This window comes from Eulemur rufifrons, chromosome 28 (assembly GCF_041146395.1).
Source record: "Eulemur rufifrons isolate Redbay chromosome 28, OSU_ERuf_1, whole genome shotgun sequence".
Lineage (NCBI taxonomy): Eukaryota > Metazoa > Chordata > Mammalia > Primates > Lemuridae > Eulemur > Eulemur rufifrons.
Genome location: NC_091010.1, coordinates 42,519,295 through 42,545,979, shown reverse-complemented (window position 1 = coordinate 42,545,979; position 26,685 = coordinate 42,519,295). Strand labels below are relative to the sequence as shown.

The following is a 26,685-nucleotide window of genomic DNA, read 5'->3' as shown; positions in this document are numbered from 1 at the left end:
TACGTTACATTGTGTTTCCTAGAGGTGGACTAGAGGCAGGGTAAGAGCTCCATGGCAGCTCCACGCTGGTTCAGAGCACGCTTCTGTGAGCTCTGGATTTGTGACCATGTAGGGCTTGGCTCTGGGCTTTGGTTTCCTATCTCTGTGCCCATCTCCGCTTTTAACAGATTGTGAACATCAGGGAATCCAGATACTGTTTTCATTCTTCTTTAGTCCAGCCATGCCACTGTCCCCAGACAGTGTCTATTGTAGTGCCCTGTTCACAGCAGGTACCAAATTGACTGCTTATTGAATGAATGAACATTCATCATTTTCTAATCTGCTTCCCCCTTTTTAAAAAAATGGAGTAAAAAATGAGTCTGACATTGATGCCACTTAACTGTGAGAGAGACACAAAGTTACAGGACACCATGCATAGAGAAAACCTAAACTATTAGGCTGGAAATAGTGACAAAGGATATTGAAAATAGAAATCAAGGTTGGGAACTTACCAAGACCCTGTCCATGGAAAATATGAATGCTCTCTGGAACGTTTCCAACCCAGTTCTTGAATCTGTAACGTACAAGGTCTAACTTGGGCTTTAATATCCCATTAGCAGAAAAAAAAAGTATCATATATGCTATAGGTTCAGAATGCAATCCATTTGTGGGTTTGCAACCGAGATGTTAAGACATTTCAAAAAGGACAAAGCGAAGCACACATCAAGTCTCATCAGACTTGAGCTAAGCAGCTGAAACAGGACATTAACCCACTCGAAGACCCTTAAGGCCTTCAGCCTTTCCCCTTGGATAATTCTCAAAGTCATCCAGTGAGTTCCAATTTGGGCAGGGGTTTGTTTATTCTGCTTAGTTCAAGTCAGGGCTACGGATCCCTAATGCTTTTAACGTCCCTAAAGGTTTTCCACATTTGGGCAAGATCTATGCTGTACGTAAGCCCGGAGGAAGCCTTGCTCCCAGCCGCTCTGGCCCAGCCGACTGTGCCAACAGCACTCAAATGCCCTGGCTCAGGGGAGAGAAGTTTAGCAGCATCTACCCTTTGGCACGAGCTTGGAGGTTTTTTACAATGGTGCTGTGTCGTAGTAAAAATGCCTCCATTCTTAACCGACTGTAATTTTTATTACATTTCATTTTTTTCTGCCGGTGACGTTAAATTTTCAAGACTAGTCCTTTTTCTGTAACCAGTGCCTCACGCCAATGAAAACTTAGTGGGCTCACGCTGCCTTCTGGCCCTTTATTTTGAGTGCACCAGCTCCTAATCCAGGAAAAATCATTCCGGTTTGTAATTGCCACCCTCCTCCCCGTGGAGGGTGCCTCCAGGCTATTGGCCCTAACAGGCCACTGTTCCTCTGACTTTCCTAAAATTCAACCTGGTTAAGAGCCTGCAGTGGCTCTCTAATGCTTTTAGATCCAAATTTGCACCTCGCTGTCCACATTGGAACCACATCCAACAAATGAACCTCACCTCTCACTACACCCACTGCACCATTTCTTCATTGTTTCCCAGCCACATTCCCACCATGGCACTTTATCTCGCCTGCTTTCCCTGCCTGGAACGCTGCCCGTATCTCCCAGGGAGACCCCAAGCAGAAGCCTGTTCAAAGATGCCCTGTGAGTGTCTAGAGACCTTCTCTCCTTTGCCCTAACTCCCAGTTCACCTCCAAAATCCTTGAACTGAAGTGCTCCACAGTATGTGTATGTGAATCTCAGAATACAATTCAAGGGTCACAAACGGAGATGGCCACAGCGCTAGGGCTAGACAGGGAAGGTAATGAGGGCAGAGCAGGGAGGGAGGCCACCTGGGCACGGGGCCAGGTGTATCGGTTATGGAGCTGGTGTGTTTCTTCTGGGGCGGGGTGGTTAGCGTGGGTCAGTGCCAGTCCACTGGCCAAGGGAGAATAGGGTCTAGGGTTGCCAGAGAAGCCAGAACTCAATATTTTAATGCAAAATTTCCCAATTTTTAAGTATTGAAGCTGTCAAAGAAAAACACACATGGTCTGGATTTGGTCCATGAGGAACAAATTTTCACTTCTCTGGTATGAGTGAAGCCCTGCTATGACTCCTAGATGTCACTGAGAGTGGTGTGTGTGGGTGGCTGGGGGAGGCATTAATAGTCCACCTGGGGCTGGGCACGGTGGCTCACACCTGTAATCCTAGAACTCTGGGAGGTCTAGACAGGAGGATTGCTTGAGGCCAGACATTTTGAGACCAGCCTGAGCAAGAGTGAGACTCCATCTTTCCTAAAAATGGAAAAATTAGCCAGATGTGGTGCTCACACCTATAGTCCCAGCTACTCTGGAGGCTGAGTCAGGAGGATTGTTTGAGGCCAGGTATTTGAGGTTGCAATGAGCTACGATGATGCCACTGTGCTCTAGCCTGAGTGGCAAAGCAAGACCCTGTCTCAAAAAATAAAACAAACAAACAACAACAACAACAACAAAAAAAAAAAAAAAACAGGGAGGGCTGGGACCAGCCCAAATGATTTTTGCAAATAATGCTTTAAAAACAGTTACTCCTGGTAAATTAATTTTTAATGTTGGTGATGCTCACAGGAGAAAACCAGATACCTTCAAGTGTTCCTTTCAGGTTTTAGACAGGTAACTGTGTGTTAGCCTGGAGCTGTGCAGGTGTTCATTCATTCATTCATTTATTCAACAAATAGTGTCTGAGCCCTTTCCATGGGCCAGGGACCATGTAGCTTCTTTTGCAGAGTGGGATACATTTACTCAGTCCATTAGCTAATAGGAGCTGCTGCTGCTTTTTCCATTTGATTGACTGTGCTATGACTATGCAGCTTTAGGTGGGAAGACCCCCAACTACCCTTCTAAGTGCCCATATTGAAGAATGGAAGGAAACCACTTCCACGAATATCCCTGAAGTCCTTGGAGGTTTCTAGGGCAAAGAGGAAACAGAAGGTATGTGGGAAAGTCATCAGATTTGTAGTCAGATGGACCTATGTTCAAACCTGGGGTTTTGTGTTGTACTGTATGTATGTACACACACATACGTGGTGTAAGTTATGACACAGGATCCCTTTGTGGGAGATAATACTGGAATGTTTCCTAGTGGTTAAGAATGTGGGTTTGGGAATCAGGCTTGTTATCAAATACTGGCTTTGCCACTACGGGTTGGGCAACCCACCCAGTTAAGGATTTTGTTTCTCGACTCGGTAGTCTACGCACCCAGATCTTGTGAGTTTCCAGGGTCTCTGAAACCTTTTGTACTCTCTGTTCCCCTCCATGTTCCCAATATCTGTTTGAATGCATTTTGGATGACACTGAGTATTAATGCCAAAGTGTGACTCTGGATTTAAACAGGGACAAAACACCCACCACTGCTACACAGGGTGTTTCTGGGGACTATAAAATTCACAGGGAGAGCCTTAGCAATGTTGAAGCACACATTTGCTCAGGTCTTCATGGAATCACTTGTGGCATTAACATTATAGAAAACATTTTTTTAAAGTTTGTTATTATAATGAAATAAGAAGTTAAAAAGAACTTAAAATACCAAATATGTATTTCCAGTTGACTAAACATTTTAGACTTTCCTGAGGATAGTAAAAAATCCTCTGTTAAAATTCAGTCCATCAAAAATTAAACACCCTTAAAAATGCCCCTTTATTATTTTAACTGTACTACTAATTTCTTTATTATTTCTTGATTTGAAGACTCAATTCCAACAGAAGTTTAAATAATGACTCAGACTATCTTAAGATCTTCTCTTTTTTTTCTCTTAAATATTTGCTACTGACCCACATGTTATTATAAACAGATTATAAGCATATTCCATTATGTTCTATAAATGTTCCCATGGACAAGAATTTTCATAGTTCATTTAAATGAGTTTTAGTCTTTGAGAAAATAAACAATTTAGAAACCCTCAAAAGGATTGATTTCATGACTGAAAAAAATCTCATTTAGTTGTATTATAATGAGCAATTTATCTTCATAAAAATGTACAAATTTTAACTGGAACACTAAATTTTGCACCAATCATAGAATTTTTAGACAAGGGTCCCAAACCAGGAGTAAATGCCTAGCATCTTTTCTACTCTGGAGGGAATAGATATGATATCAGCAGAAACAAGAGAACCAAGAATTAAGTAGAATTAAATAGAAACAACAGAAACTTCATTATATTAATATATGTCAGGGCTTGTATTCCCTGGTGAAATACCTGTTCCCTGATTAAATACCTGTTCACAAGTACTTCTCCAGGCCCTTAATTGGTTTTAGAAACCTCAGATGTGACTTAAGATAGTACAGGGACTTCCCTTTGGGTCCCTATATCTTGTGCTTATTGCAATTATAACATTTATACCATCCTAAAATTGCATGTTTATTTGTCCATGTCTTCCATTAGCAGGCAAATTCCTTGAAAGTAAAGACTGCATCTTGTTTACTGTTATACCCTTGCTACAGAATAAATGCTTAACAAATACTGGTTAAATAAATGAATGAATAAATGGCCTAATGTATGGGAATTACGGAAAATCTCACTAAAGGACTTACACAGGTGTGACCGCCCCAGCCACTAGATCCCTCCTCTCAAGTGTCCCAGGGTTGCTAGTACCCTGAGTCCACAGCCAGGACAACCCAGAGGGTACATTATCTTCTCGTGTGCATCTATGACTGAGTTAACCACAGAGCATGTGAATTAAGAACAGTGGGGGGCTGGCATTTCAAGGTGCTACAGTAAAGAGTGGTGGAAATCATCATTATCACCATTATTGTTATCCTCCTCCTCAGCTTGACCATCATTAACATACGAGATTTATTGAATACATAATAGGTCCTAGATACTATGCTAACTTCGTTATATACATTATCACACTTAATCCTCAAGACAACTCTATGAAGTTGTTGCTTTCATTCCCACTTTACAGATGCAGAAACTGAAGCCTACAAATATAGTCACCTATTCAAGATGACATAGCATTGATGTTAAGACTCAAACCCAAGATAGAATGATGTTCACGTTCAATTTCTTTTAACCATGAAGCAACCCAGAGGCTGACATTCCTAACAGGACAAAGACAGCCTAAAATAACACTTGTCTTATTCTTAGTGAGGCCCTCTCTCCACCTTACTTCAGCAAAGCCTGTGATCCTCCCCTCTTCTGCCCTTTCTTTCCTTTGAATGTGAGGTCCATATGGTCTCTTCATCATGGCTGCTGACAAGAAGATTGGACACGAGGGGCTTAAATCTATCAGAAGCTTCACATAGGCTCCAAAGCCTCCTTTAAAAATTATAAATGGAAATTAAAATTCAAAAAATTATAAATGGAAATTAAAATTCAAACAGTATAGATGGGTAGAAGATGACAAGTAAAAGGCCTCTCTTGGAGGTAACCACTTTTGTAGATTCTGCATCTATTCTTTGGCAGTTATCTCCCTCCTTTAAAAAATGTTTATGTCCCTATTATTTTATATATTCCCTTTTAAGAATAATGTGTTCACTGATCAACACCTAAGTGCACATATAGAAATAACATTAATTGCGTGTCGGGCAGATGGGAGGGAGGGGATGGGTGTATACATACATAATGAGTGTGATGTGCACCATCTGGGGGATGGACACGCTTGAAGCTCTGACTGTGGGGGTAGGGGGGGCAAGGGCAATATACATAACCTAAACTTTTGTACCCCCATAATATGCTGAAATAAAAAATAAAGTAAAAAAAAAAAGAATAACGTGTTCAATCATCCCAATGAAAGATGAAGAATTTGGCCCCTTCTCCCAGTTATTGCAAGTTATATTTTTTATTAATAGTTTTGTTTTTCTATTGGTAACCTTTTCAGCTTTAAACCCTATTCTTAAACTTCTTTCTTTGCTCTCCAATTCAGATGTATCTTTTGACTTCTCCAGGGTAATCCATCAGCTCTTTATCCTTCTCTAATTAAGTCTGCCTCTTTCAGGATAAACACAAGAATGTCTTATTCCAGTTTGTTTTTCTGGAACATTTAATTGTCAACATTGAAAAATCATCTTTAAGGACTTCATTTTAAATATTCAGCAAGTTTTGGGTGGAAGCCTTGGAATCTAATGGTTGTTGTTTCTTTGGATACAGTGTTTCACATAACTATAATATCTTACCAACAAATTTCTGGAATATCATCCATTCTGAGTTTCTGTAATCAGGACTTCGCATTTTTATGACCAGCTCAAATACGGAAACCCCAAATGCCTGTCTGGGTGTTGCTGTCCTCACCGTTCACCTTTCTGAATTTACTGATTAAGATTTAACCAGCCCTTAATTTCCTTCCTTCCTGCCTGCCTGCCTGCCTGTCTGCCTTCCTTTCTTCCTTCCTCTCTCCCTCTCTCCCTCCCTCCTTCCCTTTTTTCCTGCCTTCTTGTTTCGAAACTTTTACTGAGAAATAGGACAGAAGTTTTTTCCTTTCATAAACTAGTTTATGGGAGCAAAATTAGGGCATATAAAAGAATTGAACACAGCCAGTCAACCAGCTCAAACTGGATACATTCACACCTGGGCACGGAGTGCCATGTTGAGGTCACATGGGCATGGAGTCACATTCCTTGCTCACAGCCAGTAGACAGACATACTCTTAGGTTACACCTGGGTGTGGAGTCACACTCCTGGTGTGTCCCAAGACAGAGCGTTTTTGTGCTGTACCCACCAAACTTCCTGGCCCTTTGACCTATCGATACCACCTTCAACTCCGCAGTCCTGCACTTTATGAATTTCCTTTAGATGGGAAGGGCTACTTCAGTAGACCTTAAACAATATTAAATTTTCTCTGAAATGAGAAATATCATTTTACAGGCTGAATACTTCTAGATCTGATCTTTTCCATTCCTCTGATAGCTGACACGGCACTAGGCCCACAGTGGTTGGTTGATTAACTGGTACAGAAACATACCCAGTATTACATAAAAACATACTTTTAAACACCAAGAAAATAATTTCAAAGCCACAAAACTATTAAGTCAGGGTATTTCTTTAAATAAAGTTAAACCTTGGAATTAGAACTATGCACATGCCTTCCCTGCCATAGGCGTGTAAAGGGTAATTGTTTTGATTATGAGGAAGTCAACTAAGATGTCCTTTATAAACTAAATTATTTATGACGTGTAGTCACACGGTTCCAACTTGTGTGTATGTTCCTACTATGAATTTTTTTTACATTTTATTTTATTTTATTTCATTTATTTTTTTAATTTCAGAATATTATGGGGATACAAATGCTTTGGTTACATTACTATGACTTCTTTTTTTTATGTACAAAGTTATGAATTTTAGAAAAAGATACAAATGGAATGTATATACTTATATAGTGAAAGAAAATAAATTGAAAACATATTACACTTTTCTATCAGAAACAATATATTTCCTATTTTCAAATAAGAATGTTATATTTGTAAGTACTTTTGGTTTTCATATTAATATTTTATTTATAGCCTATATGTGATCAATATTAATATAGTTATTCTCCACACATATACCATACACTCAACCTAGTTAAAAAATGAACAGTGGAATTTTCCTTTCTACTGCATAATTTAAATACAAGCAACTAAGTTTTGTCCTGGTTATACGTAATATTTAATTCTTTAATTTATAAACTTCATTTGACAAATCCTCTCATTATTATTTTATTTTTCTAATTTTGCTATTTTGTGCTCTACATTGTCACCAATTATCTCACTTTTTCCACTTCCTTTTCATTTTACCTTGTTGAAAATTACAAAACAAAACATTGGGAAAAAAAGAAAAGGCAGGTGATGAATTTGAAAACTTCTTCCTTATTGATGTCAATAATTCCTTTGACTGCCACTGCTATAAGATGTTAGTCCTGAAGTTCTAACAGGATTAATGCAGAGAAGGAGAAGGGGACAGGGCCAACAAACCAGTGGAAGTCCCTGACCGGATGGCATAAGCTCTCGGTATGTCCATTTTGAGATGGCACAGCCTTGTAATCAAGGGCACACCCTTGGGGATCAAGGCTTCATATTAGAAAATCTCTGTCATTATTTGGCAAACTTTCAGCTTCATAGACCATCCCTGATAGCATCGAAGGCAGAAAACTGGCATGTTTGTATACTGATTGCTGTCTGTCTGTCTGTCTTTACCATCCCATAGACTGGAAAAGCTGCAATGCTGCAAAACCCTGGTCAATCAGGCCTTGAGTTCCAATGCTCGACTTGTGAATAACGATCAATTGATTGGGCATTTTCTTCTCCTACTCTCACCTACTGCAGGCCACTGCACCCCCCATCTTGGAATCATAACCGCTTCTAGAAGAGGAGTTCCTCGGTTCTTTCTAACAGCTTAACAGACCTGGGATGAAAGGCCTACATAATGTGCCTCTCCTTTTTTCTTCAATTATTTTTTATTGTGATAAAATATACATAACATAAAATTTACTGTCTCAACATTTTTAAGTGTACAGTGCAGTGGTATTAAGTACATCCATACTGTTGTGCAACCATCACCACCACTGATCTCCCGGACTCTTTTCATCTTGCAAAACTGAAACTCTGTACCCATTAAACACTATCTCCTCATTCTCCCCTCCCCCAGACCCTGCAACCACCTTTCTGCTTTCTGTCTCTATGATTTTGACCACTCTAAGTACCTCATGTAAGTGGAATCACACGGCATTTGTCTTTTTCCCCTTCCTTTTTCTATACCTTTCTCAATTCCACTTAACCTACTTCAAATATGATTTCTCCCATAGAAAAGGTCATTCTTTTGACTTTTTTCCTTTCCCTTTATCTCTGGGGAAAAAATAATTTAAATCTTCTGCTTTTCCTCATTCCATTTGTAAGTATCCCATTTAAACAAAAAAGAAAAAAAATGTTACTGGGATAATTTTCTGATTCTTCCATATAGGCATGAGTTTTGAAGTGTAATTAACCATAACAAAGAGCTACAGCTGCCAATATCTAAAATCTCTGAACTGGCTAAAAGTTCTTTTGAAAATCTCCATCAAAGTATTAACTCTGTCTGGGCCTGGTGGCTCATGCCTGTAATCCCAGGAGTTTGGAAGGCTGAGGTGGGAAGATCACTTGAGACCAGGAGTTCGAGACCCTCATCTCTACCAAAAAAGAAAAAAAGAAAAAAAAAAGAAGAAAAAAGAGAAGTTTTAACTATTTATTCATCTTTAATTAAAATTATTTCCCCTCAACAAGAAAAGTCTTTTAACTCACTTGTATTGCTTTTTCTAAGAGGCTGATGCTCAGTATTCCAATAATAGTGTTTTCTCTTTATTCCATGGGAAGTGTACAGATTTCAATTATGTTATGGGTTAAAGAGGGTTTTGAAGACTAGAGCCTGGGAACCAAGTCAAAATGTTTAATACTGCTTCTCCAGGAAAGTGTTCTAAGTTCCACACAGCTCCTGAGAAATGAACTAGTAGAACACATCCCATTTATCAACTGACGACTGAGTGTATACTATACACTCCACATAGATTTTCCTAAGCGATTCAAAGCTGAAAGCAGTTGGCCGGATCTAGGCCACAGGACGTGTACTGAACAATAGAAGCAGACGACCAACTCCCAGCAGCCAGCATGTCCTCCAGCTCCCCTGGCAGAGTATATGGCCATGAGCTCGAGACCCAGTAGACTGTATGCTAATCCTACAGATTCTGTGAACACTCCATGACTCCGAAGACCCATCTGCTTTTTTTTAACTTAATTTTTAAAAACTGACAAATAAAAATTGTATATATTTATCATGTACAACCTGATGTATTGAAATATGTATACATTGTGGAATGACTCAATCAAGCTAACTAGCATATGCTTTACCTCACATACTGATCATCTTTTGTGGTAAGAAACGCATCTGGTTTTTGGACGCATTTTCTTCCAGAGCATGTTAAAGAAACATGTTTAACTAAGGCACATAAAGACTTTAAAAACCAGACGGGACAGGATGCTGAAACTGAAACAGGTTTCCAAGAGAGCAAGCCCAAAGTACAGAAATAAGCCTGGAACCAAGAGCAACCAGACCACTGTGTTACTCGGCAGGAACTACCAGAGGGTTATCGGAAACCACTAAGGAGCTCCAAACAAAAACGGTAAAGAAACTCCCAGCTACTGCATAAAACTCCAGTTTAAAGATAACACATTAGCTGATGGTCCAGTGAGTCTCAGAGCTGGGAATGTTGATCTATGTGTTCTACTCTGAATGGGGAAGTGCAAATAGCAATCAAGGTCAAGTTACTATCAGGGCAACAGATGTACCAACCAGTAGCCTTCTTTTTTCTCCCCATAGGTCTGTAGAAAACTGGAAACATGCCTGCCTTGGTTGGGGAGCATGGAGATCTGTCCCTAGTAATTCATGGGGAAGAAAGAATGGGGCTTTTGTTGACTTTTGTTTGTTTGCTTGAGGTCTCATGTTTCAGGCTAAGTCATTCCTCATCTAGAACATTAACTTCCTCTCCAAACTTTTCGAACATTTAAGATTTACCTCCACATTATTTGGCACTTAACTCTCTGCAGTTTCACATTATTCTTTGATTGTGTGCTGCATGCAAATCTGGCCTCCTCATTAGGATCATAAACACCTTAAAGGCAAGTAAACTGACTTACACATCATTAGGATCTCCCATAACACCTACACACTGCTGGGTGCAGAGTGGGTATGTGATAGACACAGGCTGATTAACTAGCAGGATGAGGTCCTGGCATACAGTCACAAACACTGAAGCGATGCCAATCTTAGTCCAACGTCCTGGGAAGAGCATGATGGAGAATGCAAGCTTGGCAGTCTCTGGAAGCCACATCAGAGTGGGGAAGCCTTGAATTCTGTGCTTAGGGAAAACTGCATACTACCTAGAGACTATAAACTTCATGAGGGCAGGAATTATGGTTTGTTCCCTTTCCAGTACCTAATACCTAATAGGGGCTCAAAAAATATGTTGAATGGATGGATGAAAGACATATGATACTAAGTTTCTTCCTGTTAGTCTCTGGATCAGTGTTTCCACATCTTGTGTTTTTCTTCCTTCATCATTTATAACTCATCCCCAGAAGTTAAGGCAACTCCAGAAAACAAACCAACATGGCACCCAACATGGTACACATGGGGGTGGTGGTGTTCTTCTTGGGCCTGCACCAGGGTATGTGGGGGCAGGATGGCGGAGGTTGAGGATGAAGGAGGAAGGTCACTGGCCTGCTACCCCTGGGTCCCAGGGCTTGAGTGGAGGAACAATAGCTGCTCTCCTTGAGGTTAATGGCCAGATGTCAGATTGCGCTCTTGGCAACCCCCAGGCAGTGGAACGTTGCTCTGCATGGTCCCTGTCTGTCTGGCAGCTTCCTGCCAGGGAAGGCTGCCAAGAGGCTTGTGACAGCTATGTAGTGCACGGTCTCCAAGATTCTTTGGTGCACTGCCATTTCTGACTTCTGACCTGCCTGGCTGCTACTCGTGGGAAGTAGCTGGGAAATTCAAATGCTGAGGGACCCCATTTTCCATTGGCTTCCATTTTTCAGCAGGATGCCTGCCTATCTTGTCCTTTAAGATGGAGGAACCTATTGATGCTGTGTATGAAGGAGATCTATACTTCGCTCTCCTCCCAACTATAGTTTGTTTTCAATGTGACCACATGACCATATTTTTTTACTAGCATCTGATCACAGTCATTGACATCTGTCATGGACTACCGCTAGGAGAAACCACCTCCTGCCTGAATAACTTTTTAAAAAATTAAAGATAGCATTTTAACCATTTACTTCTTTTGAAAAAGAAATTCCAAAACGTTAATGGTTATTATTTGGAATGTTTACACTTTAAGGGACTTTAATAAGAAACCACCTTTTTATATTCTTTTAAAGCAGCCACTTTTACTTTAAGTCACTGATAGTGGACTCAATTTTCCATCAGGAGACACACACATGTTAATTTAGATTCTTCTGTATAGTAAAAAGGTGAAAATTTAAAAGTGAAATTCCAGACATTACCTTTCAGCATCATTCGTCCGGTGGATCCTCCAAAAGTATTGAGAAGGCCACTTCTTGCTCCTAAAGATGTGGTTGCCTCTAGCAGAGAACCAGTGATGTACTGAGATATGGAAGTCCTTTGGAAGGTGGCACGGTACTCACATACGGTGTCTCGGACACATTGCTTTAGGCACGGACCAACGCTAATCCCTCCATGGGCTATCTCAGAGGCTGGGAGCTTTGTGAAGAAATGGAATAGAGATCCAACTGTATCTTCTGTTTCCTCTCCCCTTCTCACTGCATTGTAGATCTGCGAATAGCACAAAGTACAGGAAGTATTAATCTAGTTTCTTAGAAAAGCAAATTAACTTGTTGACAAAATGCCAAGATGACTTATTAAGAAAGAAGGCTCAGTTGCTCTAAGCGCAAACACTCTTGAACACTGGACTCATGCATTAACCTGAACATTCTACAGACACCATTTATTTGGGAAAGCTATGTGTAGTTATGAAATAGGCCATTCAAACAACCCTGCTATCAAACAGAGCACTTACCAATTTTTGTACCAACCAAAAATATATTCAGCTCAAATTTCTCCTCCTCCTTCACAGAGCAAAGCTCTTCTGCAGAGAGAAGAGGGCAAATCTTTCCTTTTTATCCTATGGACTGTGTCCCCTGTCTGTCTGCCTCCATGGAAAGCTTCAGCCTGACATTCATGGCAAATCTTTTCTCCATGTCCAAACTTAAGTGACGATGAGAGGACCACAGGGAAAGAGAACGTCTCTATTTCTCTCTTGGGCATAATCTTTCAAACTATCAGCTGAGATCAAAGTCTTTAAATCCTTTTTTTTTTTCTTTCTCCTCCCACACCTCCCACATCCAATGAGTTGACAAATCTTGCCCACCCTGTCTCTGTTTCTATCCTGATTTCCTCCTCCTTCATCACCTGAATTCACCAAGTATTATCTCAGGAAGACTGGACTATTAGAAGAGGTTCCCAACCATGTCTCCAATCCATCCCAGTGCAATGTAACCATTCGACAGGCGTGTGTGCAGACCCTGCTCTGTGCAAGGTGCTGTGCCAGGAGACATGGGGCAAGTGCAAAAGGCAGCTCACACCTCTTGTGCTATAGGATTTCACAATCTAATTTAGAAGATAAAGCCTGAAAATTAGAAGGTTTGACATTATTGCAGGAAAGTTTTGGGTTTTGTCAAGCATTCCGGGAAGCTAGAGATTTCTGGATAATGTATAAACACAGGGAAGAAACATAAGTTGGGGTGAGGTAATCTAGCTCTCTGGTGGTGGAATAAAGGCATACTACATTGTGTTGTCTCCATCATGCCGCCTTGAGCACCCTGCCTTGGTTGACTTGTCATTCATTCATCAAACCAACAGTCATTATGTATTTATATACCAGTCGTTGTGTCAGGTCTGGGTAAATAAAGCAGCTTCTCCCCTGAAAGAGCTCACAGTCCAGCAAGGGAGACAGGAATAAAAGCAAGGAGCTTAGAGTTGGGTGAAATGAGAGTCACCCTCTTTGGTGACATCGACAAAGGGCCATAGAAGAGAAGACCTCACTGCACTCCAGACAATACATGTGCCTCCACAATGTAGCACACTCCAAATCCCATCTTAACCAGGACCCACTGGCACTGAAGAGGACCCCTATTGAGCTGTGCTAGGTCCTTATGAGACCCTAGAATATACACAGGACCCTCATGATATTCAAACTATGCTGACCCTAACTAGATTTCTACTCTCCCTTCCTCTGCCTACTGTGACATATTTGCCACTGGAAAGCAGAGTGTGGATTCTTAGCTTCAATTCTCTGTCATTAAATTTCTGGTGGCCAATGTGGCCATGGAGAAAGAACCCAGGTATGGGGTCACATATGTGAGGTTATACATGATCAGAGAGCTGATCATGACCACAAATGAGCTGACTTGAATGTTTCGGGACAGCTTCCTCCTCTATGAAATGGGGAGGATAATACCCCTTCTTAGGGATGTTGGAATTCACCAAGACAATGCATGAAACATACTCACCCTAGTGCCTAGAAATGGTGCTCATTACTGTTGGGCAAGTCTGTAGAAGAGAATGCACTTCTCTACCCTCAAGGAACAACAGGTGGTTGTGTCACTATAGAGCACAGTCTATGAAATCCAGTGTGGTGGAGTTGCCGGGCAGCATCATCCTAAGCTTATCTGGGTGTATGTGAGGGCAAATGGGAGCAGAGTTGCAGAGCCCAAGAAGTGATTTTCTTCTCTTTGCTCCAAATCATACAGGTAATCCCCAATACACTAAGTCCTGAGCAAGTCCTTCAGAAGTAAATGCTCTAGAAGTTCAGGGAAAAGAGCCCACTGTGCAGCTTTATGGCTAAGGAAGACTTAATAGGGAAAGCAGAATTTGATCTGTGCCCTGGAAAGCAAGCACGCTCTAATTGGATCAGCTGGGGAGGCAACTCCCCATGTGAGCAAGAGTGAAGAGGCTGGAAAACACAGAATGTATCCTAAGGACAGTAAGTAGAGCAGGGTGTGTAGAGCAGAGAGTGAGTGTAGGAATCACTGGGAGAAAGCCTGGAACATTGAAGCAAAGAGATTTAACCTATCAGAGACCAACCCTTGAGATTTTCTGTTTTGTTTCCAGCAGAACAATGATACTAAAATGGTTTTGTTTTAGAAAGACGTATATGCTGCCAGGTCCTGGTTTCTAACGAGCTGGCCCACTTCCCTTTCCTGCCCACTGCTCCCCTGGCTCACCGTGCCCTTGCTCATCACCGTGTGCATCCCAATTTCCACATCACGCCTTCATGGATTCCCAACGGCTCATTCAGTCCCTTACCCAGCTTTTCCAAGGTGTTTTCCTCAAAACACTAGATCTACGAGGGGATGCATGACCTAAGGACTCCTTAGACACAGAAGTTTGGGAAAACTCAGTAAATATTCCCTCTTATGGAGATTTACATTGTATAATAGAATACTAAAGATAATTAGATGGATTAGAGTAAAGAAATCTATTTTATTTTCTATAACTGAGTGTTTGAGTATCTCCCATGTTATTTGATTATGGATTTCTTTTTTTAAAAGAACACTTAGCCTGTAGATATCGTCTTGTATCAAACGATTTGCTTTAATCTAATGGTCTTTTCTTATTCCCATTTCTTTGACCTGTGTGGAGTCTCTGAAAAAGACGATCACTCATCCTTCCTGAAGTCTTTCCTCTCTTATGATTTCACTGTCTGATCTCTGCCTTATTCTGTGTCTTCCCTTCCACCTCTGGCCTTCAGGCAGTTATAATGCAATAGAAAGGTGCCAACAAGTGCCTAATGTGGGGGGGGGGTCACAAATTGTTGGCCATGGTGCTACATTCAGATAACAGACCTGTTTCAACTGATGCACATGGTTTGAAATCAGGGAAGTTTACATACACATCTAAAGTTACAGCATCTCCTGAAACAGGGGACAATCTGGTAACACTGAGCATTCCCATGTGGTGTCAAAGCTTAGACCTTCTGCCATTAGATGGGGCATGGGTTCTCCAGGTGGCCCAGTCCCCACCACTCTCTAGTGATCTGGTCCCATTAATATACGTGTTTAATGAGACATGGGTATGTTGCCGTAATAAGATAGGGATGTAGATACATACAACAAACATGATCTCAGCTCCTCCAATGTGTCCTGTGCGTGCTCTTGCCTGTGCTAGCTGCTGAGGATACAGAGAGGAAGCCATAGTTCCTGCTCTCAAAAGGTACTGCAACTCACCTCCATGAAACCATTAATAAACATATATAAATGCTATGGATATATTAAGTAATCATTTGGGATTGCTATCAGTCCCTTGTTTCCAGGCTCTCAAACTTGTCTGAAGAAATAAAAGATGAAGTGCTCTAAGAATGAAGCTCTGAGCTGCCATTACCATTGCTAACACCCCTGCCACAAAGAACCAGAAAGAGATCAAAACTTCCTACCAAGAGCTAGACTAACACATCCCAGTCACACCAACACTAGAAGAGCAGAATTCAAGGTACGTGTTGGAAAATGCTGAAGTGTCGACAAAGTGGAGGTAGACATGCTCAGGAAACCTTTCAAATTCAGGTTATTATCTCTTACTAGACCCACTCACTTATAAAAAAAGAAGAAGTCATGGAGAATCCCACATATACAGCGTGTGAAGAGCAAGCAGTATAGACAGAACAGGCATTACAAGTATGGGTCTGGAGTATTGGTTTGAATCCTAGCTCCCCTGCTTCCCAGTTGTGTGACCTTGGATAAGTTGCTTTGCCATTCTGTGCCTCAGTTTCCTTTTCTCTAATATGGGTACAAAATAATATCTGCCTCATAAGGTTGTGGCTAGAATTATAAGCTTTGATAAATGTAATGTGATTAGAACAGCACCTGGCGCTTAGTAAATGCTCAACGAATATTAGTTTTTATGATGATGGTGACAATGATGATTGTGGTAGACTACAAAAATGTCCATAAATTATTTCCCTCACTGACTCTAGGCTGGCATTGTGATTTGCTTAACCAAATGGAATTTAGCAAATGTGATGAAGGCAGAGTCTTAAAAAATATTTGTGCAGTGGAGCTTATTCTCTCTTGTTGCTTTTGGGAATTTTGCAACAACTACCACATGAAGAAGCCCAAACTAGCTTGCTGGAAGAGAAGAGACCTTGGCCCAGGCACTTATCACATAGTGAGGGCATCCTAGATCCTAGATCATCCAGTTGGCAGTCCAGCCACCACCACAGATGCATGAGAAAGCACAGCAGACATCAGTTGATGCAGACTAGGAGACCTACCCAGCCAACTCACAGAATCATGGGATAAATAAATGATTGTTGTAAAAAGTCATTGGGAGCGCTTGCTACAAAGCAAAAGTTATTTGACACAATGATGATGTGTTAGGCACAAAGCTAAGTATTCTAATGACATAACGACTGATTGCACACACTAACCTTTATGAGGTTGATTCATTTTGTAGATGGAAAAGTAAGCCTTGAGACATAGAGAAATATAGTCAACCTTACACAGCTAGTAAGTGGCTAAGCCAGGATTAAAACCCAGGTTTCTCTAACTCTGTGGTCCAGCTGTATCCACTGAACAATACATTGTCCCACCCACAGCCCAACAGTGGGATTCAAGATCACATTGTTATCTGGTAAGAGGTTTAAATGATATTTATACTGCTGTGGTTATTGTTTTTATTCGTGGTAATTTCTTTCATGGTCACCCTAAATTACTTTTGAAAATAGTCAAGTCATGACTAATGAAGAACCAAATATGTTTCCTTTATATAGAGATTTATGGTTTTAAATTATAAAGTAAATATATGTGCATATATATATGCTTTATCTCATTTGATTAATGTGGTAATGGAAAGTGCTGAAAACTAGACAGACTACTGCCTTATAGGGGCCAATATCTTTTTTGAAATAAAATCAGCGTGTTACAACATGGCATCTAAGCTTGCTAAACAGTTATGCGTCCATTCGTTTATTCAACAATTGATTTATATTTACTGAGCACACATGCTGTGCTAAGCCCAACTGCTAACCAAGAACGGTTTCTTTTTAGTGGGAAAGGCAAGCTAATAAGCAAATAGACCAAAGAAGTTAATATAGGTCATTGAATATGAAATGTCTGACTTCGAATCAAAAGTGTAGTTTATTATATCTCAAACAAGAAGCAGTACAATTAATCAAAGTATGCACTTAAACTATTGACACAGTTTTGCCATCCTAATGGTAGCTTATTTATGCCAGCAGCAAAGAAGCCTGGAGAGCAAGTGGAGATGAAATTGTGAAAGGCATTTTCCACAGCTTGTGGAGAATTGAATATTTTTCCTTGCAAGAAGTGGTCCAAAGCCTGGAAGAAATGGTTGGCTGGTGCAAGGTCTGGTGAATACAGTGGATGACAGAGAGTTTCCAAGCCCAGCCTCTTTAGTTTGAGCATTGTTTATGCGACGTGGTCAACTGTTGTCTTGCAAGAGGATTGGCCTGTGTCTATTGACCAGTCTCAGCTGCTTAATTGTAAGCATCCTCATGATTTTGTCCAACTGGTTGCAGTAGACATCCACTGTAATGGATTGACCAGGTTTCATGAAGCTCTAGTGGATAATACCAGCGCTGGACCACCAAACAGACACCATTAGCTTTTTTGGATGAATATTTGGTTTTGGACTGTGTTTTGGCACTTTATCTTTATCCAACCATTGTGTCAAAGACTTGTGATTGTCAAAAATAATCCATTGTTCATCATATGAAATAATATGGTGTAGAAATGGTTTGTCTTTATGTCATGACAGCAAAAAAAGGCAAACTTCCAGACGATTTCTCTTCTGATGCACATTTCATTCATGTGGTATCCATCTATCCAGCTTCTTTACCTTGCCCATTTGTTTTAAATGGTCCAATATTGTTGGAATAGTAACATCAAACCTTGCTGCTAATTCACGCATAGGTTGAGATGGATTCGCTTCTATTACAGCTTTCAGCTCATCATTATCTACATTGGTCTCAGGTCACCCATGTGGCTCATTTTCAAGACTAAAATCACCATTGGAACTTCTTAAACCATCGACATACTGTGTGTTCATTAGCCACATCCTTCCCAAACACTTCATTGATATTTCAAGTTGTCTGTGCTGCAATTGGTTCCACAATGGAACTCATATTTGAAAATAAGACAAATTTTTGATTAATCCATGGTTTCATAAAAATTGCTCTAAAAAAATTTGAAAGATAATCACAAGCCAAAACATGCATTTGAAAGACTAAGGATGTACCTTCCCAATGAAAATAAAACAAGAAGTGTCAAAGCGAAATGTCAGAGATATCAACTGTCAAACTTAGTACTTAAGGAAATTGGACATTTCATACTTAGTAACCTAATTTGAAAATCGCAGACTATTATAGTCAAGATGTATTTTGGACATAGACTCTACAGGACTTGCTGAAGTTGATGGAAGGAGGAAAAGGAAAGGAGTCAAGGTTTCTACATTTAATCACTGTTAAGTTCTTAGAGATTTAAGCTTTATATAGAGAGCTATAGATCAGCCTTGCAGTCAACGCTCCTCATGGCTCCTAGGTTTAACAACTGCTGTGAACGGTGAATGGGTCCTTTCCATGGAATTATGCTTCTCCCATATGGCAGGTGCTGGGGATGACATGGCCTGGAGTGGTTTGAGAAAAATAACCTTGACTTGGTAAAGTTACCAACAGAAAGCAAGCAATGCTTAGACAACACTTGTATAAACACTTAAAAAACATTTGCAGTTCCTTATGACTCACAAAAGAAGGATGGCTTGTAGAAACCAACACTACTAGAACATGAAGTTCAGGCCCAAAACAAAATAAAACAACCATACTGAGGCTGAAGAGAGCTGGGGTAATTCAGATGGAGACAATGCCAAAGACGTTAATGTCCTAAAAGGCAAGAAGCAGTCAGACACACCACATCTGCAGCACTCACCCAGGAGAGCTCTCCAGAAAGGGCTTTGCCTTGCCTTGACTTCTACTGGAGCCAAAGAAGCTATTGTTGAGGGGAGTCAATTTCATACTTGCTCTGTTGCAAAGCTACCTTTCTGGGATCAGAGTTATGAAAAATTATAAGGTTCCAAGATCTGATGTCATCTTCTGAAATATTACATCAAGAAGAGCGTGTTATGTAGGAGTCCATTAACTCAATAATAATAATTGCAACATTTATTGAATGCTTACAATGAATTAGGCACTGAGCATTGAGACAAGATTTAAGTTACATCTCAGAACAGCTTTATGAAGAAGTTCTACTATTACCAGCATTTAAAAATAAGGAACTAGCCAGGCCTAGTGGCTCACACCTGTAATCCCAGCAATCTGGAAGGCTGAGGCAAGAGGATCGCCTGAGCCTAGAAGTTCGCAACCAGCCTGGGTAACATAGCGAGATCCTGTCTCTATTGAAGAAAAAAAAATTAGCAGGGCATGGTGGCATATACATGTAGTCCCAGCTACTTGGGAGGCTGAGGCAGGAGAATTGCTTGAGCCTAGGACTTTGAGGTTGCAGTGAGTTGTGATAGCACCGCTGCATACCAGCCTGGGCAACAGAGCAAGACACTGTCTCTAAAAAATAAATAAATAAATAAAAATAAGGAACTAATGTGCACACAGGTAGGACTTAGCATCAGGACTCTCTAACTCTAAATCAGTGCTGCTAAATACCAAACAAAACATTTAGGGAATCGTACTACAGATGTCAAAGGAAGCATTTTCAAGAAAGGGGTGATTGTAGTAACAATCTCTCCATCTCTCTTTCTTATTTGTTTATTGTCTATTCCTCCCATGAGAATGTCAGCTTCATGAAAACTTTCTTTTTTTCAGTGCTGTATCTTCAGTGTCTGGAGCACTGGTTGGCATTATAGATTCTCAATAAATATTAATAGTTCTTGATTGAATGAATGAATCCCTTGATTCTATTTCTTCACCAAAAACTTAGCTAGAATCCCCTCATTTTTGGCCATGAATCCACTGGATTCATTTGAACAAGTGACACTGTATTGTTACCTGTATTCTGAACAGCAGATCCATAAAGCACATAAAGCATCCAATCTTTACAAAATGTTCAGAATAGGTGTAGCCAAATGAGGCTTTAATTGCTACGACCCCAACTTAGCCAGTCCTGAGAAATTCATCGCTAGTTTAGCATTATTTCATTACCATTTGCTGATTGGCTTAGAGTCAAGAATACTTAATCTTATCTATTCTCCATCCTAATTTTTCATAAAAATGATAATATGGAAAGATCATGGGTTTAAAAGAAAATCAGGATATGGGTTCATGTATTGACTCTCCTAAATCAGTTTAATTCAACAAATATTGAGTTGCAGCTACAAGATTATAGCAGATGCTTGAGAACAAGGTTTTAAAAAACAAAAAAGACTCTGCCCTGGAGAGACCCACAGTCTGTTAGGAACTGTGTGATGCCGGGCAAATGACTGACATCCCCTCCTTCCACCCCAGTTTCCTTATCTTTAACATTAAGGGGGCAGCCAGCATTAGCTCCAAAGTCCCTTCCAGTGCTACTGTTCTATGATCTGTACTTCCTCACCTTCCTAAGTGGGGGATGGAAGGTACTCATTAAGCTCAATTTTGGTGATTATTTTGAGCATCATTATTCTCCAATACTGTTAGGTTCTCCTGCTTCCCTCCCTTTTATTGGTATTCCTCAATATCGGCAGTCATTTCTCACTAGTGACTATAAACCTACTTCTAATAGCACCCTTATCCTCCCTACACTGTGGTTCTTAAAGTACCCTGAGCTAGAAAAATCATGACATTTATTTGAACTCTGTGTAAACAATGAGTAGTTAATAGATGGGTAACAAGGTAGGGGCCTCTCTCACAGCATGCAGTATAAGAGCTCTGCGCTATGGTTTGGAAACCCCTTTTACTATTTTCATGGGCCCTTTTTCTTTTTCTTTTCAGACAGCATCTCACTCTGTTGTCTGGTCTAGAGTGCAGTGGCATCATCATAGCTCACTGCAACCTCAAACTCCTGAGCTCAAGTGATCCTCCAGCCTCAGCCTCCCAAAGTGGCAGGATTACAGGTGTGAGCCACTGTGCACCTGCCCTTCCCTTTTCTAACTTAGGAATCTAGAAACTGCGTATAGAAGGTTGAAGATAATGGAAGTTTCGTTTATGATGGTGGTCTGTGAATAAACAAAATGCAAATTTCCCAAAGATTCAGCAAAAACAGTGAGGCTGTCGGAGGGGGGTGGTCACTGCAGTGGCTTGGAGACCCTAGTGGCTGGAATGGCTGGAACGGGAAGGGGGTTTTGGTAGCAGGTTGCCAACTCCTCTGCTCTTGAGCCCACATTCCATTCAAGTGCCTGTGCAGGGAATTCCATTCTACTGAGAGTGTTCAGACCATGCATGAGACACTGACCAAACAGAACTCCAGAGAACCAAAAATAAAGGCTTTGCTAAGATCAGGCCAATTAACTTGAACTGTTTCACAGGCTTCTACAGGGAGTAAGCTGAAGCTTTATTGAGGGTCAGAAGATGCCCAAGGCATTTGATAATCTGGGAATTATACAACTGCTCATGCCCTTCCATACAATTTCTTCCAATCCACATTTTACCCTTTCATTAAAATTTTGCCTCCTCTATGTAGCCTTCCTTGGGCTCTAGCAAGACATAATCATGTTCTTGTCTGTGCTCCAACTGTGCCCCATGCAAAACTCTAGTGACACTTTCTGTGGAGTATGGAAATCACTATTTATTCCCTATCCAGGCTGGGAGTTTCCACCAGGACAGGGAACACATCTTATTCAATATTTTGTCTCCAGCACAGGGCACATTGATTAGCACACTGCAAGCAATGGAAAAATAATTGAAGTCTTAGAGCCATGGTCCTCAAAGTGTGGTCACCAGACCAGCATCATCATCACTTCCCAGGAATTTGTTAAAACTGCAAATTCTTAGGTCCCATCCCAGACCTACTGAATCAAAAACTCTGGGGCAGGGACCCAGCAGTCTGTGATTTAGTAAGGCCTTCAGGTGATTCTGATTTCTGCTAAAGTTTCAAAACCACTATCTTGGACTTTAAGGAGAGCATACAACCTTTTACCTCTGACTGTACTTGTCATATAACCCATCATCCCACTAGCACTTAGGTCTGTATCATCCCCCTTCTAGAGTAGGAGCTACTGAAGGCAGGGCTGAGGGTCTCTTCATCTCCAAACCCCCCACACTCCCCAGCTCAGAGCCCAGCCTGGGACAAGATCCAGCAAATGCTAGCTGCATGAAGGGGCATCTCCAGCAGAAATTCCCCGTGGCTGTGAATGTAACAGGCCTTTCTGTAAGTGATGATTCCAGCTTAATATTTCCAAAGATGAATCATGTCTGCAATAATAATTCTAATGGGAATTACCATGCAGATGAATCATATTGTAATGAGAAAACCTGGCTGCCAAGGGAGCCTCTTGAAAAGAAAAAAATCAAATCAGGACAAATGGATTATGTTGTTAGGCTTGTGATGTCAGGTCATGAATTAGGCCCACAGAAGGGACTTAATGGCCTGAACTACCAGGCTCCTTGCAGCTCTAAGGAGCAATGGGTCAATTAATGAGTCACATGGGGACAAAGCCCCTGCAAGACAAAAACAAACTTTCATAAATCCAGTGGACTGTGATCCCTGGCTCAGAGGCTCAGGGGCCGTGTGCCCACTAGGCTGTGCATGTGTGAGGCTGTAAGGGACAGGGAGTTCCTGACGTCCTGCAGCCCTGGGCTGCAGGCTCTTTGCTGCCTGCGCCCCAGACCTTCATTGCCTAAATTCCTGCTCCTGGTTTCTAATCTTTCTCCCTCTGTCCAGCTGGAAAAGACCAGTGTGGCCTCTATCTTCATGGCTCCCATTGTCCCCTTTCTGCCCAGGTTATTGCTTCTAGACCAACACTACATTTCCCTTCTCTTCTCTTAACCTCTTGTCTGCCTGAAGACAGCCTGAGGCTGAGGCTGACCTCCTAGAACCTACTGCTCTGACAACCAGAGTTGGGATAGCAGAGTGAGAGGCCTCTGGGTGGAGTGGAAAGAGCATGGTCTTTGCATCACACTGAACATGTTATACTCTTAGTGCCACCATCTAGTAGCAGAGGGAAAGTCACTAGTGTTTCTTTAGTGGAGATATAGCAGGGTTGTTATAAGCAAGGATTCAAAGAGATACGATAACTGGGAGTTCTTTTGTTTCAATTTTTACCAGGCCTGAGTATCCAATATGCTATCATAATAGCATCAATGCCTGAATCTTTAGAGCTCCAAGGCCATGTCTGTTGGCCTAAGGACCTCGGACAACTTCCCACCCCCAAAAGTTATCACCACCCACTTCCACCCATCCTAGTTGTTCACTTGCATTCCCAAGGTGGTGGAGACTCTGCTATGCTCAAGGATAAGCTTGTTTCTGTCCTTCCACTCAGCTGCCCTTGTTGAGGTGCCTGGCTCAGCCTCTGTGACAGGCCAGGCTCTGCCCTCCTGGGCTGGACCTGGCTGGGGGTGGGGAGAACTGCCCTCTCCCAGCCTCCTGCATGTGAACTCATGCAGAGATGTCCGGGTGTTTTCCGTTGCACAGCTCCCCAAACAGCCAAACTCTGGATTCAATTTTGGGGTAGTAAGCTCACTCTGCTATGAATACAAAGCCTTAGCACAATGCTTGGCACGTATGCGCTATTCAATACATGGGAGCTTATCAATCCTCTTGGTTAGTACGGGAGTTATGGTACAGATCCTCTCTCATCGCAGGTTTCTTCCTTTCCCTCACTTCTCTGCTCTCCTCTGCCCCTCTAGGTTGCTCCAGGAGGTGTTTTCTCCAACTTTCTCTTTGTCCCCATGGTTTCTTCGTGGCCAAGGTTTCTTAGCCCTCCCCACTTGCATATCCCCCATTTTTCTTTCTTTTGCATCTCATCTTGTTTCTTGCTGCTCTGCCCTGATCTCCCTGCTTTCCTCACCATCCTCCCTCTCTTTCCTTTATTCCCATTGTCCATCTCTCTCCTCCATCCTTCACTTCTTTTCACTGCTTTTTGATTTTGATCTTTTGAGCATCATTTCCACCGGTAAACGAAGGGGATGGGAATGGGGAGAAAGTGAGTAGTACGGTCTGCAAGCAGGGACTCTCCTCTAATTATTAGTGGACAGCTGTTTATCATTATTAAATGCAGTGTATTTCTTCTACTGGAAAATGGCAATGATTTAATTCGTGAAGGTTTCTCCTCCCATGGGAGCCGAGTGAATGGTCATAAGAGGACAGCTAGGGACAGTCCTCTTCCAATCCCCCAAGGAACAGGAACTCAGTAGTTGGGCCAACATTGGGCTGACCCTTAGAAACAGGATCCAACATAAGTCAGCTTCTGGTCCTGATTAATCGAGCTGCTGCAGGGATGATGGCACCCACTTCAGAGTCTTGTGCCTACCAATAAGACTTGAGAGCTGTTTAGGACAGGCGCTGCAGGCTTCAACGTTTCATTCAAGAGTAGAACCAGACTTCACAACCTGCTAGTGAACACACTTCAGGCAAAGCAAATGGAATACAGGTAGTGGTGGGTGAATAGAGACCACCATGCTTCCAGGAACCAGAGTTGTCACCAAGCTGGGATAGGTCAGGAGGACAAGAGGCCTGGGAGAGAAACTGTTGGGTCTAGAATGACAAAGACAGCAGAGGCCTGGACAGGATGGAGAAGTTGAGGATGGGTACAGAACAGGCTAGCCCGACCTGGTGTGGAAATCCTGAGCCCTGTACCAAGACAAGGGCAGCTTCTGGAAGGGCCAAAGCAACAACCAGGCAGGGGTGCCCAGGCAGGGGTGCCCACCCAGGGAATCCTCTGAGTAGCTGGGACTAGCATTCAATGTAGACACAAACAAAGTCTTTGGCTGCACTTTAATTTCTGAAGGATAAGACATCCCTGCCTAAGAATGTCTTCCCTGTTTGGACTCTGTTCATTCATTCATTCATTCATTGAACAAATATTTGCTGAATGTCTATTTTGTGCCAAATAGCTTGCCAGGAGCTAGAGACAAAATGATGAATAAAACAGCTTTTTGTCCTTAAGAAGGTTCCTGAGTATCAGGGAAGGTAAGCAAGATAATGGGAAGTTACAGCATGCAATTCTACAATGGTGTGAGCACAGAGTGCTTTGGAAACACAGAGGAGGGTATTAGAAGGCCATAGAAGGTTCTTCTAGGAGGTAACATATAAGACACAACCTAAAGACAGCAAGAGTTAATCAGGAGGATAAGAGAAGGGGAAATGTTCCAAGTATTAATAGAGGGAACAGTGTGCGCAAAATAGCTTCCATATGGTTGAAGCTAAAAGATTGAGCAATGATTGTGGTGAGATAAACTGGGCCCTTTTGAGCCCTTAGAAGTGGATGCAATTTCGGCCCAGAACCATTTCCATTCACAAACATTTCCTAAGCAAAGTACCATGGAAATACATACAGCCAGAGGGTGATATCTCCTATGCCTGAGAACATCCATCACCCTCCAGAGTGTTGTGTTAAGTTCTGAAGATGCAGCCTCACACAAGACACAGTCTCTGCTCTTAAGGCACCAATGGGATAGAGGTGATCACTTCTCAGACTTCTTAGAAGTTGGTGGTTTCTTTGTTATTAACAAAAACCAATAAGAAGGGACAAAATGCATGTTATCTACCAGCCTGGTATAGGAGAGAGACCACCTACTTTGCACTCACAACGTAACTAATATTTTTCAGAAGCTTCCCACAGGGTGGGTGGGGACTTTTCCTGTCTAGTTGGAGGCATAGATCTGGAAAGAGATGGAATGTCTGATAGGAAACATCACCGTTCTCTACACCTTTGGAAGATAGCAGTGGAAAGGGAAGCCTTCAAGGAGGTTCCAAAATATTGAAGAACTACAAAAAAAAAAAAAAGTCATGGCATTAGAATTGCACTAAAGTTCATGATGATGAATACGTCCATCCTGTTATAGAGGCTCTCAGCTGTGTGTGTGTGTGTGTGTGTGTGTGTGTGTTTGTGCGCGTGGGTGCGCGCTTATATTCAGGGCTGGGATCATTCTGAGAGATTGAGTGTCAAAGAGAGTATATTTGACTTTCAAAGGGCTCAGGGGTATGGGAAAGTTACCACCTTCCACCTCACCTGGGCCTACCCTGTAGTCAGATAAGAAGGAACTGAGCTGTATGCCAAGGAACTCCATGGAAATCATAAAAAAAACAAACAAACAGACAAACAAAACTCCTTCAAATTAATAAAAACTTTAAAACTTAAAAAAATTTA

At 41.6% G+C, this 26,685-nt stretch overlaps 1 protein-coding gene across 1 annotated transcript in view; it reads right to left on the bottom strand.

Annotated features, from left to right (window-relative positions):
* PLCE1 (phospholipase C epsilon 1) overlaps positions 1-26,685 on the bottom strand; it is a 252,787-nt gene that overhangs the window by 146,969 nt on the left and 79,133 nt on the right. Inside the window, exon 2 of the mRNA XM_069460026.1 lies at positions 11,928-12,216. Coding sequence (XP_069316127.1) covers positions 11,928-12,216 — 289 coding nt within the window. The remainder of the gene's footprint in view (positions 1-11,927; positions 12,217-26,685) is intronic.